This window comes from Oncorhynchus tshawytscha, linkage group LG22 (genome assembly GCF_018296145.1).
Source record: "Oncorhynchus tshawytscha isolate Ot180627B linkage group LG22, Otsh_v2.0, whole genome shotgun sequence".
Taxonomy (NCBI): Eukaryota; Metazoa; Chordata; class Actinopteri; order Salmoniformes; family Salmonidae; genus Oncorhynchus; species Oncorhynchus tshawytscha.
This window is the reverse complement of record NC_056450.1, coordinates 7,243,917-7,258,447: the sequence shown is the minus strand read 5'-3', so window position 1 is coordinate 7,258,447 and position 14,531 is coordinate 7,243,917. Positions and strand designations below refer to the sequence as shown.

Sequence of the window (14,531 nt, the reverse complement as noted above, 5' to 3'; positions counted from 1 at the left end):
GGGACAGCATCACCTGACCAGTGACCATGGGGATGGAACCCAGAACACAGGAACAGCTTACGTCATCAACATCACATCCATTTAACATTCTGTCCATGATGTCCTCTACATATAGCGACAACTGTTGAGCTTAGTTGGAATATAGTGTGGGTACTACAGTAAAACAAATTTGCAAATGAGAGTGTTTCCACCTAAATCCTCTTGCCCTCTCAACCCCTATCCATACCCCCTTACCCCCCTACACTTAGAAAGAAAGGGTTTCAAAGGGGTTCTTCGGCTATCCCCATAGGAGAAGCCTTTTTGATTCCAGGGAGAACCCTTTTTGTTCCATGTAGAAGAGATCCTACCTGAAACCCAAAAAGGTTCTACCTGGAATCAAAAGGGTTCTACCCAGAACCAAAAGGGTTCTACCTGGAACCAAAAAGGGTTATTCAAAGGGTTCTCCTATGTTGACAGCCGAAGAACCCTTTTAGGTTCTAGATAGCACCTTTTTTTCTAAGAGTGTACCCCTAACTAATTCTCATGGGGCCAAACTCAATCTGGTCATTTCCCTCCAATCCTCATTCATCTCCTCTTCTCTTCTTCTATCCTTCCCTCTCTCACTCTCATTCTCTATATGGGATAAAGGCTATAGAATACAAGCCCTCTCTCTCAAGCATGATTGGTCAACTCCCCTTTCCCTTCTGCCCCCTCTCATTCTCTCTTGCCCTGCTTAAATACATTTAACATAAAGAGAGAGAGAGAGAGAGAGAGAGAGAGAGAGAGAGAGAGGAGGGAGGGAGGGAGGGAGGGAGGGGAGAGGGGAGAGGGGGATGGGAACAATGGGGGAGGGGAATTGTGTGTGCACTCTGTTGTCACTGGCAGAGAGAGAGAGAGAGAGAGAGAGAGAGAGAGAGAGAAAGAAAGAGTGAGAGCGAGGGCGAGGGCGAGAGCGAGAGAGAGAGAGAGTTGAGTTGAGTTGTGGAAAAAAAGCCTAGCAGTGAACACACACTCTGCTCTCTGCTCTCTGCTCCACAGGATTATCTAACTGCTGATTAAGATCTGCTAGAAAGAGTACATGCTGGCATGAATAGGTAAGAACAGCTTCTCTCTCCTCTGTCTCAGTGTGTTGTAGTGTCGTGGCTGCACTGTGTTGTGTTTATACTGTAGTGTGGTAGGTGGCGGCTGCTGTCTGTGTGTTTGACTTGGCCCTATCTCTAGAGTTGTAAATGAGTGAAGTGAAGGAAGTGTTGACTTGTCTTTGGCCACTGGCCACTATGTACATCCCCCAACCTCAACACCTCCTGGTCTTCTGTCTATCTGTCCGTCTGCTTAGCCCCTGTGTGTTTCTCTGCCCTCTCTCTTACCTCTCTATATCTCTTTCTATAATTCTTTGCCATTGCCTGCACTGTTTATAGATTCGAATACTATTTACAGAACCATGCAAAGCAATTGTCTGCTTTTAGAAATTAGTCTATGTGGGGGGGAAAAAAGCTAATTTAGAGATGTGTGTGTCAGGAGAAGTGAAATCAGTTCAACCCACTTAAGGCAGAACTCTTGTGTAGCCTGTAGGTTAGGGATAGTTGTGCCATATTGTGGTTATTGCATAATATTAACTTCCATATGATTGGATGGTAATTGTTTTACTGTTGTGCGTAGAGTTTCATGCTCTTCATTGGATTCATGAAACATGCTGAAATCCACATTTGTACAGATTTTGGATATTCATGGAATGTTGTATTTTTAAGTTGTTAAAAAATTGGTTTAGCATTTTTTTTATTTGGTCATGACTGTAATAGAAAATTGCGTATGTTAATTCTGACTGTCAACAGACATTTTTCTATATTTAGCCTAGTATCTTCTAGCTGCTTTGAAATAGTCTGTGGAATGTGTGCATTAGGTTTTGAGATCCAAGTCCTTCAAATATGTTGCAATGTCTGAGACCTGACATAGTGTGTTTGGCGTGGTTATGTACAATGTCTGAGACCTGACATAGTGTGTTTGGCGTGGTTATGTACAATGTCTGAGACCTGACATAGTGTGTTTGGCGTGGTTATGTACAATGTCTGAGACCTGACATAGTGTGTTTGGCGTGGTTATGTACAATGTCTGAGACCTGACATAGTGTGTTTGGCGTGGTTATGTACAATGTCTGAGACCTGACATAGTGTGTTTGGCGTGGTTATGTACAATGTCTGAGACCTGACATAGTGTGTTTGGCGTGGTTATGTACAATGTCTGAGACCTGACATAGTGTGTTTGGCGTGGTTATGTACAATGTCTGAGACCTGACATAGTGTGTTTGGCGTGGTTATGTACAATGTCTGAGACCTGACATAGTGTGTTTGGCGTGGTTATGTACAGGGCCTTCAGAATGTATTCACACTCCCCGACTTTTTCGCATTTTGTTGTGTTACAAAGTGGGATTGAATTGTCTTTTTTTTCCGATATCCACACAAAATTACTCTGAATGTAAAAGTGGAAGAAACATTTATTTAAAAAAATTATGAAAAATAAACCATTAATATATCTTGATTAGAAGGTGACAATACATGTTCGAAACATCATTGGCAATCGATTACAGATGTGAGAAATTTTGGGTAAGTCTTTGAGAGTTTTGCACCCTGGATTGTACAATATTTTCCCATTATTCTTTTTGAAATTCTTCAAGCTCTGTCAAGTTGGGGCGGCAGGATAGCCTAGTGGTTGAGCGTTGGACTAGTAACCAGAAGGTTGCAAGTTCAAACCCCCGAGCTGACAAGGTACAAATCTGTCATTCTGCCCCTGAACAGGCAGCTAAACCCACTGTTTCTAGGCTGTCATTGAAAATAAGAATTTGTTCTTAACTGACTTGCCTAGTTAAAAAAAGAATAAAATAAGTTGGTTGTTGATCATAGAGTACCATAGTATGAGTCAGAATACCCGTAAAACCTTGTGGTCAAACAAGGAAATGGTTCCAATAGTTTTTCCACCATTCATTTTTCCCATAGGGGATTATAGAAACACTTAAAATAAGGTCTGTGTTTCGTGCAGGCTTACCATGGCGTGACATTTTGATAACAGTGTAAATCTCTCTAGGACAAGATTACTTTTATCAAGATGTTCACCTGTATTTACCCCCTTGCAAAATGAAACAATAATTAGTTGCTAATGTGGCTGTCATAAAAAACTACAAATGCCATGATGATCTGGACAAGACTGCCGAATCGAGACAATGGTAAGAACCTCTGGGTTAGCTATCTAATGTTAGCTAAATGTAGTAATTCATAAATTGGCAATTCTGTGAACTGTCCTTGTGCAAGTTTTAAATTGACACAATACCTGTTAGTAAAGGTGTCAGCTAGAGATGGCATGCAGGAGCTTGCAGGGATTTGTAGTCTTGCATGATGTCTACTTTGATGCCAATTAGCATTTTATAATCTGAGAGTAAATAAAGCCTAATATATTGATAAAAGACACCTTGTCCGAGAGAGATTTACATGGTTATCAAAACGTCACACCAGGGTAAGTCTACAAGAAACACAGACCTTATTGTAAGTGTTTCTAAAATCCCCTATGGGAAAAAAATGAATGGTGAAAAAACGATTGGAACCATTTCCCTGTTTGACCACTAGGTTTTATGGGTATTATGGCACATCCAGAGTGGGGCTCTATTGCTAGACAGCCTTGCCCTAGATATTCATGCCGATTTAAGTCAAAACTGTAACTAGGCCACTCAGGAACATTCAATGTTGTCTTGGTAAGCAGCTCCAGTGTAGATTTGGCCTTGTGTTTTAGGTCACAACCATTCAACACTGTAACTGTTCTAAAATCACCAATGGCCTCATGGTGAAATCCCTGAGCAGTTTCCTTCCTCTCTGGCAACTGAGTTAGGAAGGATGCCTGCATCTTTGTAGTGACTGGGTGTATTGATTGATCCTCCACAGCCTAATTAATAACTGCACCATCCTCAAAGGGTTATTCAGTGACTGCTTTTCGAATTCTTACACATCTACCAATAAGTGTTCTTCTTTGTGAGGCATTGAAAAACCTCCCTGGTCTTTGTGGTTGAATCTGTGCTTGAAGTTAACGACTCAATTGAGGGACCTTACTTTGTGTGTGTGGGGTACAGAGATGTGTAGTCATTCAAAAATCATGTTAACCACTATTAATGAACACAGAATGAGTCCATGCAACTTATTATGTGATTTGTTAAGCACATTTTTACCCCTGAACTTATTTAGGCTTGCCATAGCAACGGGGTTGAATACTTATTGACTGAAGACATTTCAGCTTTTTTATTTTTTATTCATTTCCAAAAATAATTACAAACAAAATTCCTCTTTGACATTATGGGGTATTGTGTGTAGATTAGTGACACAAAACCTACATTTAATCCATTTTATATTCAGGCTGTAACACAACAAAAAGTGTCAAAAGTAAAGTGGTGTGAATACTTTCTGAAGGCATTGTATTATCTGTTTCATTCTCTGTGACCTGATATTGTCCTGGGGCTGTTAGAGAAGCTAAAGTCATATTGGAAAAATAAAGATATAAATTACAGGATTAAAATACAATTCTTCTGGTTACATTTACTTCCCTAGAAATGCTTGACATTTATTATCTCCAACCTTCAGAAATGAAATATTTGGTTAAAAAAGGTTTTTAAAAAAAGAGCAACAAATTAAAATGTCTGTCTTCAAATGTTTTATGTGTTTTATACATTTGGGGGATTGTATTTTTGAGTACTCTTAGAACATAGCAGCATTGTGAGTTGTCTTTCATTTTGTATCAAAAGTATATCCAAAATCTGTAAAACAAGTCAGTTAAAATCGAACATGTGCTGTCAGTCAAACGTTGTTGTAGGAACCATTGTTTCTCCTCATCATTTGGACTAATTCTACTGCCATAAATGTGTTTAGGCTCATTAGAAATGCAATCTTTACAGCCCTAGCTAACCTACAGAGCAACAGAGCAGTTGTGTGCATCTCAGCCTCAACTGGTCTCAGCTAATGCACAGAGAGGATTGGTATTATGGGTCTTTCTGTGAGGCAGTCAGATTAAGAAATCCCTCTTTAAAGCTATGGCCACAGCCTCACAATCAGCTTAATGCTCTGTTTCCCTTCCTGCCTGTCTCTGTCTAATGAATACCTTGTGTGTGTGTGTGTGTGTGTGTGTGTGTGTGTGTGTGTGTGTGTGTGTGTGCGTGTGTGTGTGTGTGTGTGTGTGTGTGTGTGTGTGTGTGTGTGTGTGTGTGTGTGTGTGTGTGTGTGTGTGTGTGTGTGTGTGTGTGTGTGTGTGTGTGTTTGCATGCGTGCGTGCGTGCGTGCGTGCGTGCGTGTGTGTGCCTCAATTTGGGAGACAGCCTGTGGGAGTGTGCACGTGCGTGTTTGGGTTTTTCTTCGACTTGTAGGCTGCTAGTTTTTTCTTTTGCTTGTGAAGGAATTTTTCAACTTATGTTGTGTGTTTAGGTTTTTAATTGGTCTCGTGCTTGCTCGCGTACATTTGTGCATGTGTGTGCATGTTCGTACAGAGACATTGTGCAGCTGTAACTGGTCTGTAGCTGTCTCTCCTCTCCTTCTCCAGGGCTGGGTGTAGTAGTGTCAGTACCAGCAGCCAACCCCAGTGATGGACTACAGGCGGACAGACGCTAACCTCGACCTGGCTCCTGCTATTCTCTCACAGTCCCACTCTCCTCCTAACTGAGACCAGCTCCACAGAATGCTGAGTCCTATTGTCCCCTATAGTAAGTACCCTACACTTATCCCCTATATTGTAGTAAGTACACTGCTTTTCGTGATACATATCAGTAGTAAGTACACTACATTGCCACCTGAGCAGATTTTGAATTCTCAGGTGTTCTCAAACAATCTAAGGGTATGGTTTTCACTCTGTACAGTAATTGTAAACAGAAGAGGAAGCTAGTTATGAAAGGTTTTGAGAGTGTTGGCTCCAGCAGCTGCCTGTACCTTCTAGTGCACTCTGAATGCACTCAGTGTTACTTTCCTGGCCACGGTCGAACATTGGCCCTGTCTTAACGTTCCATCACAAGGAGGAAAATAAGGAAAGGAAAGAGGAAGAGAGAGAAGAGATTGCAGTGGGGATGGCTTGAGCAGCAGAAACCCTGTGGTTCTGACAGTGTCATTTCACAAACCTCAGTCAGTCCTCCTCTGGTTCGGGGTTTAGGCTACCACAGTGGTCACTGCTGCCTCCCCCTCTCCCTCTCTCTTCCCCTTCCCTCTCTTTCCCTTTAACGCTGACCTGATGACTGACGTGTCCATTTGGCAGGAGGTTAGGAAAGTGCAGCTCAGTTTCCACCTCATTTTGTGAGCAGTGGGCGCATAACCTGTCTTTTCTCGAGAGCCAGGTCTGCCTACGGCGGCCTCTCTCAATAGCAAAGCTATGCTCACTGAATATGTACATAGTCAAAGCTTTCCTCAATCTCTCTCTCTCTCTCTCTCTCTCTCTCTCTCTCTCTCTTTCTCCCTCCCTCTGCCTCTGCTCTCTCACTCTCTGTTTCCCTTCCCCTTTACATCTCTGCCTCTCAGTTCAATTCAAATGGCTTTATTGGCATGGGAAACATATGTTTACCTTGCCAAAGCAAGTGAAACAGAAAAACAATAGTGAAATAAACAATAAAAAATGAACAGATAACATTACACTCATAAAAGTGTCAAAGGAATAGAGGCGTTTCAAATGTCATATTATGGCCATGTACAGTGTTATAACGATGTGCAAATAGTCTCTCTCTCTTTCTCTTCCTCTCTGCCTCTCCTCCTCTCTACCGCTCTCCCTCTCTACTCTTCCGCCTCTCTGTCTCTCCTCCTCTCTACCGCTCTCCCTCTCTCTCTCTCTCTCTACTCTTCCGCCTCTCTGCCTCTCTGCCTCTACTCCTCTCTACCGCTCTCCCTCCTCTCTCTCTCTCTCTCTACTCTTCCGCCTCTCTGCCTCTCTCTCTCCTCTCTCTCTCTCTCTCTCTCTCCCTCTCTCTCTCTCTCTCTCTCTCTCTCTCTCTCTCTCTACTCTTCCGCCTCTCTGCCTCTCTGCCTCTCCTCCTCTCCTACCGCTCTCCCTCTCTCTCTCTCTCTCTCTCCCTCTCTACTCTTCCGCCTCTCTTTCTCTCTGCCTCTCCTCCACTCTACCGCTCTCCCTCTCTCGCCTCTCTGCCTCTCTGTCTCTCCACAAAAGCATTGTTTGGCTGCCAGCATGGGGCTGCTGCTTCTCTCTGCATTTCAAGAGCTCCTTTTCTCCCTGCTCTTTAACTCGACTCAAAGGAGCTTTATTGGCATGACAGTTACAAGAAAAGAGGTCGAAATCGAACAAAATGGCCAATTTAAAAAGTATTACTTCATAATAGCTTGGAATAAATCCCTTTTCTAGCAATCTGGAGTATGTTGAGGAGCGGTAGTATTTATTGTGGTCTTTGTGGGAGTGTGCTGATAGGAATTTAACCTGGACAAACTTTGCAATTAGAGAAACTAAAGTATTTGTTGTGAAATTCAGTTTCTTGTTCTTTCTTTAAATGTAATTGTCTGCTAGCTATTTAACAGGATGTGACTGGCAGAAAGGGTGTCGTATGTGGAGGATGAGGGTTGCAGTAGATATCTCAGATAGGGGGGAGTGAGGCCTAAAAGGTTTTTATAAATAAGCATCAACTAGTGGGTCTTGCGCTGGGTATACAGAGATGACCAGTTTACAGAGGAGTATAGAGTGCAGTGATGTGTCCTATAAGGAAAACTGGTGGCAAATCTGATGGCCGAATGGTAAAGAACGTCTAGCCACTCAAGAGGCACCCTTACCTGCCGATCTATATATTACGTCTCTGAAATCTAGCATGGGTAGGATGGTCATCTGAATCAAGGTTAGTTTGGCAGTTGGGGTGAAAGAGGAGTGATTAAGATAGAGGAAGTCTAGATTTAACTTAGCCTGCAGCTTGGATATGTGCTGAGAGAAGGACAGTGTACCATCTAGCCATACTCCCAGGTACTTGTTATGAGGTGACTACCTCAAGCTCTAAACACTCAGAGATAGTAATCACACCAGTGGGGAGAGGGGCATTTTTCTTACCGAACAACATTACTTTTGTTTTGGAGGTGTTCAGAACAGTGTTAAGGGCAGAGAAAGCTTGTTGGACACTAAGAATACTTTGCTGTAAAGCATTTAACACAACATCTTGGGAGGGACCAGCTGAGTATAAGACTATCAGCTGCATATAAATAGATAAGAGAGCTTCCTACTGCCTGAGCTATGTTATTGATGTAAATGGAGAAGAGCGTGGGGTCTAGGATCGAGCCTTGGGGTACTCCCTTGGTGACAGACAGTGGCTGAGACTTCTGGTAATGTCCTGACGTTACCAGAAGTCAGAAATGTTGCCAGATCACTAATAAAGGTCTGACCTTATTGTTATATGAAAAAATAAATGTTTTACAGTTGCTGCCCCTAACTGACTTAATAGAATATCTTATGTGTAATCATATTTTATGACATGTGGTAGTTCAGTTGGTAGATCATGTTCTTACTGATGTCAGAACTGTTATTAACTGAGTTCCATCCGGTCCTTGTAACCAGGCAGACCACACTGACTGACCAATCAACGCTCTCCTCTGCTCCCCTCAGAACATGTAGATCCAAGAATGTCACAAACTACTGGTGGAGTATTTTGAATGCCTTCGAATTCCTCTTGACTACGGGACACAGCTTTCTTTCACTGGACTCATTCAACACACCAAATATTGGGCGTTTGTCTTAAATGGTCTCGGCTGGCTCTGCCTCTGCACACATAATACAGGTTTTCTTGTAGTGTGACTGTAGTAGAGCTTCAGGCCATTCATTAGAAGAGAAGCTCTGTCGTGCTGTGGTTGTGCGTGGTTTCTCTCTCTCCCTCCCTCCCCATTCCCTCTCTCTACCTCTCTCTCTCTCTATTATTTTATTGACAGTTTCTTCATGATTCTTCAGGACACAGATCATGTGAAGAGGAGGCTTAATGTATGTTGCGTACATGTGAACAATCTCGCCTATATGTCAGAATTCTCTTGGTGGGGAAGACAGAAGGAACATTCCTACGTTTTAACGTTTCTTCTGACTCCTAGCACTGGCATTTCAGCCCAGTCTGTTTAGCATAGTATTCACACACTCTGTGCTACTCTATGTGCCCATAGAGAGCGTTCTTAGATCTAGATGAACACACATGCATGGCACACACACACACACACACACACACACACACACACACACACACACACACACACACACACACACACACACTGCACAAATGCACTCTTTCCAGATAGAGAATAGATCTTTTATTCACCTTCCCTTTTCCCTCACATCGCCTCTGTGTTAGTCCGTCTGGCCTTAGTCCCTAACCCCTGGCTCGTGGCTCTCTCTCCCCTGTCCAGGAGACCCCAAGCTGGGCGTGGCAGCTAGGGCCGGACCTGAAGGAAACCTGAGAGAGATTCCAGGGGCCATAAATACTCCTGGAGGGATTTGGTGTAAAGAATCTGTAATCTGCACTTCAAACAGGCTCCTAAATCAGTCCCAGGCCGGCAACCCAGGAGTGCCCTAACTCTTGTTGCTGGGAGCCCCCACTGCTGTTGGTGAAGGGATACCTTTTCTTTTCAACCCACCGACGCACATATGCCTGCCTGGCCTGACTCGGAGTAGATTAGAGCAGCTACTCAGATCCGGCAGATTTTATAGCTCTCCTTTCTGTGACCCCACTCTCTCTTTACTCTCTCGTTTTCTCATTTTGTTCTCTCGTTCTCTCTCTCTCCCTCGCATACACTCTCTCTCGTGTTTTCTCTCCCTCTCTAAGAACAACTTGACCCATGAAAGCTGGGCTGATTTGAGTCATGGAGCTGTTTGAAATAAGGAGACCCCCCCCCCCCCGAAGGACCAGTTTGGAGCATGGCTCCCACGTGTATCTGCCTACCACCCCTCTTACTCATTGCTCCCCAGGTCGGTCACTCTTTAAAGCGAGTCAATCTGGTCTGAGCGACATTATAAGTTTGAAAGAAAAGCACATGTTTTGAAAATGGAAAGCACAGGAAAAGCACACGTTTCTACTGGCATCCAGTATAGTGAGAGGACCAAGAATGGAGCATGGCTCCAGCATATATCTGTTCTAGTCCAGGTTGGACCAGCATAGAGAGTAGTGTTATGGGTGGTGTATTGGATGGTGCAGTGAAGGGCCCCAGGACACCCTTGAATAAACACAGAGCCCGCTGAAGTTTCTGTGTGAATGAGAGGCTGGGATCATTAGTGAGGAGTGTGAATGGGCTCTAATTAGCCCCCAGCACAGTGTGTGTGTGTGTGTGTGTGTGTGTGTGTGTGTGTGTGTGTGTGTGTGTGTGTGTGTGTGTGTGTGTGTGTGTGTGTGTGTGTGTGTGTGTGTGTGTGTGTGTGTGTGTGTGTGTGTGTTGTGTGTGTGTGCGCGTTTGTGGGTGTGCGTTTGTATGTGCGTGTGTGCATGTGTGCGCTCAGTCTTACATGAGTGCTTACGTGCATATGTGTTTAAATTGTGTTCTTGCATGCATACAAGTGTGTGTATGTCCAGATATGGGGTAGAGGGTTGTGGTCCCTAGCCCAGCTTAGCACAACCAGGCGTCAATCTCTCCCTGGGTTCACCAGCTCATTATGGAGACCTTCGCTACCATTAAGTGCCCAATTAAGAGGCACCCACACACGCACTCACACACGCACTCACACACACACACACACACACTTCACAAGGGTTCTGAGGCAGCAGAATTCAACCTGAACAATGACACTCACCGTCTTTCACAGTTCACACCATGGTGGCGAATTAGCAAATGACCTTACGTGAGAAATAACGCAAACTACCTTCATCGTTAGCAATCCATTAGTAATGTACAGCATACGTATCGTAAAACACACCACGACATCATTGAGTTGCTCCAACAACTGTGTAAGTAGCGTTGTATTAACATTTTTTTCAGTTTACATAACAGTATTTCATTGTGAGCTTTTACATATTTAGTGTTGTGAGTGTGTGTGCTAACAAATCTCATAGCTGTTGTCCATGTGGTCAAAGCAGAGGGCAGGGAGAGAGAAAGAGAGAGAGGGAGAAAGGGAGAGGGAGAGAGGGAGAGGGAGAGAGAGAGGGAGAGAGAGGAGAGAGAGAGAGAGAGAGAGGGAGAGGGAGAGGGAGAGGGAGAGAGAGAGAGAGGGAAAGGGAAAGGGAGAGGGAGGGAGAGGGAGAGAGAGGGAGAGGGAGAAAGGAGGGAGAGGGAGAGAGAGGGAGAGGGAGAGGGAGAGGAGAGAGAGAGATGGAGAGAGGGAGAGGGAGAGAAGAAGAGGGAGAGAGAGGAGAGGGAGAGGGAGAGGGAGAGGGAGAGAGAGGGAGAGAGAGGGAGGGGAGGGAGGGAGGGAGAGAGAGGGAGAGGGAGAGGGAGAGGGAGAGGGAGAGGGGAGAGGGAGAGGGAGAGGGAGAGGGAGAGGGAGAGGGAGAGGGAGAGGGAGAGGGAGAGGGAGAGAGGGAGGGAGGGAGAGGAGGGAGAGGGAGAGGGAGAGGGAGAGGGAGAGGAGAGGGGAGGGAGAGGGAGAGGGAGAGGGAGAGGGAGAGAGAGGGAGGGAGGGAGGAGAGGGAGAGGGAGAGGGAGAGGGAGAGGGAGAGGGAGAGGGAGAGGGAGAGGGAGAGGGAGAGGGAGAGGGAGAGGGAGAGGGAGAGGGAGGGAGGGAGAGGGAGAGAGGGAAAGAGAGGGAGAGGGAGAGGGAGAGGGAGAGGGAGAGAGAGAGAGGAGAGAGAGAGAAAGAGAGGGAGAGGGAGAGAGAGGGACTGGGAGAGGGAGAGAGGGAGAGGGAGAGAGGGAGAGAGAGTTAGAGAGATAGAATGAATAGTGGGAGAAGGGAGATATAAAGGAGGAGGAGGAGGAGGGAGGAGGCCAAGGAGGGAGACAGATGGAGGTGCTGATTGGTCATCACAGAGCCTTTGGACCTGCTGTTCTTTGATTTATTAGTGGAGAACACACACCCTGAAGCCTCCTCCTGCCTGCAGCCACACACACACACACACGGCCGGCCCTGGCCACAAGTGACATAAGCGGTCAGTTAGGGCCCCCAGCCATTAGCCCCCAAAAAGGAACTCAGTCGGGGTCTGTTAAGAATTAGAATAAACAAGGTGAAATTTGGTTGTGCAACATCAGTTTTTCTCTTGCTATGTCAGAGCCTGACAGTCACTCAATAAGCCCATGTCAGCAAATATTTTTTACATTGTAAATTAGTCTAGCCAGCTATCTAAACTAGATGTAATCATGGTCAAATTACTGCCCTGACCTCCAGGAGCCCCCCACTATCATAGAATTGCAGGAAATGAGCTTTAAAACTGCAAAAATGTCTCTTAACCCTATGTCAAAATGTGTATAATTGTAGGAAATTAGCTGTAAAATTGTACGTTTTTCTCTTCGCTCCATGGCAAAATGAGTAGAATTGCATGAAATTAGTTATAAACAAAGTGTAGCTTAGGGGTCCCAAAAGGCTAGGGTCGGCCCTGCCCATACAGTGCCTTCAGAAAGTATTCATACTCCTTGACCTATTCTACATCTTGTTGTGTTACCGACTGAATTCAACATTGATTAAAAAATATATATATATATCTCACCCATCTACACACAATACCCCATAATGATGAATGGAAAACATGGTTTTAGACATTTTAGCAATTTTCTTGAAAATGAAATACAGAAATATCTCATTTACATAAGTATTTGTAGAAGCCCTTTTGGCAACGATTACAGCTGTGAGTCTTTCTGGGTAAGTCTCTAAGAACTTTTCACACCTGCATTGTTTACCAATTATTATTTTCAGAATTCTTCAAGCTCTGTCAAATTGGTTGTTGAGCATTGCTAGACACCCATTTTCGTATTTGGCGTTGTGTTTTAGGTTATTGTCCTGCTGAAAGGTGAATTCCTCTCCCAGTGTCTGGGAGAAAGCAGTTTTCCACTAGGATTTTGCCTGTGCTTAGCTCCATTCTGTTAATTTTTATCCTGAAAAACTCCCCAGTCCGTAATGAATACTAGCATACCCATAACATGATGCAGCCTCTATTGTGCTTGAAAATATGGAGACTGATACTCAGCAATGAGTTGTATTGGATTTTCCTCAAACATAACATTTTGTATTCAGGACAAAAAGTGAAATCTTTGCTAATTTCCTCTCTGTCAACTATCTTTGTAGTGACTGGGTGTGTTGATACACATCCAAAGTGTAATTAATAACTACACCAGGCACAAAGTATATTCAATGTCTGCCATTTTTTTCACCCATCTACCAATAGGTGCCCTTCTTTGCAAGGCATTGGAAAACCTCCCTGGTCTTTGTGGTTCAGTCTGTGTTTGAATTTCACTGCTTGACTGAGGGACCTTACAGATAATTGTATGTGTGGGGTACAGAGATGAGGTAGTCATTCAAAAATCATGTTAAACACTATTATTGCACGCAGAGTGAGTCCACGCAACTTATCATGTGACTTGTTAAGCACATTTTTTGGACTAAACTTATTTAAACTTGCCATAAAAAAGGGGTATAACACTTATTAACTCAAAACATTTCAGCTATTCATTATTAATTCATTCATTTTTAAAATCGAAAAACACAATTCCACTTTAAAATTATGTGTAGGCCAGTGACTATTAAAATCTAAATTACAATCAGGCTGTAACACAACAAAATGTGGAAAAAGTCAAGAGGTTTGAAGGCACTGCATAGGCACTGTATACGGACCCTGTTTTTCTTAAATGGGGTTGGGGAGAAGCGGCTGTGGGCTCTACCATTTGTGGACATGTGTGAGGCAGGGTAGCAGGGTAGCAAGCATGGGGGATGGGAAGGGTTGTTTTCTAAAATGACAAGCGAGAGGGAGAGCGAGAGAGAGAGAGAGAGAGAGAGAGAGAGAGAGAGAGAGAGAGAGAGAGAGGGTGGGTGTGTTGGTGTGTCAGTTGCCTGAGAGAGAATCGACATGGTGGCTATCTAAAACCTCTGTGTGTCCGCTCCTACAATCTCCCTGTCCATAGAGAGTATTTCAGAGGGGTTCCCGATTTTTTTGAGAGTGTAGTACATGAGTCTGTATAATAAAGACTGTAGACTTTAAATGGGATTTGCTGCTGCTGCTGCTGCACACAATATCATCAGATGGACCATTACTGAACATACATTAAGATCTGATCTCATCATGTCAACTTTCCTTTTTATGATGTTTATCCACTTCGTCTTGAATTGGTAACACACATATATCTTCCTCTGATGGATGTTTGGGGAATAAAGGAGAGAGAGAGAGAGAGAGAGAGAAGAGAGAGAGAGAGAGTAGCTCTTACCAATAGGTTGAAGGTTTTCTGTTACTGTCTGACAAACTACAGAGGAGCAAGAGAGTGGTTAATAGGGATGCAAAGTTATTGGTAGATCAGTGATTTCATGCGGTCCGACTGACTCTCTCCGTGACACTGTCGTCCGGTGAAACATGGCTGTGGGTAGATTGGTGTTTTTAGGGTAGAGCCCCAGTATGCAGGAGAAGAACCACCTCAACCCGATAAGCATGCTGGATATTAGCATCATAAATCAAA

General features: G+C 44.1%; 1 protein-coding gene across 1 annotated transcript in view; it reads left to right on the top strand.

Annotated features, from left to right (window-relative positions):
* Positions 1-903: 903 nt before the first annotated feature.
* Positions 904-14,531, top strand: part of LOC112221660 (fidgetin-like protein 2) — a 30,626-nt gene continuing 16,998 nt past the window's right edge. The window contains 2 exon segments of the mRNA XM_024383872.2: positions 904-1,073; positions 5,545-5,704. Coding sequence (XP_024239640.2) covers positions 5,680-5,704 — 25 coding nt within the window. The 5' untranslated portion in view covers positions 904-1,073; positions 5,545-5,679.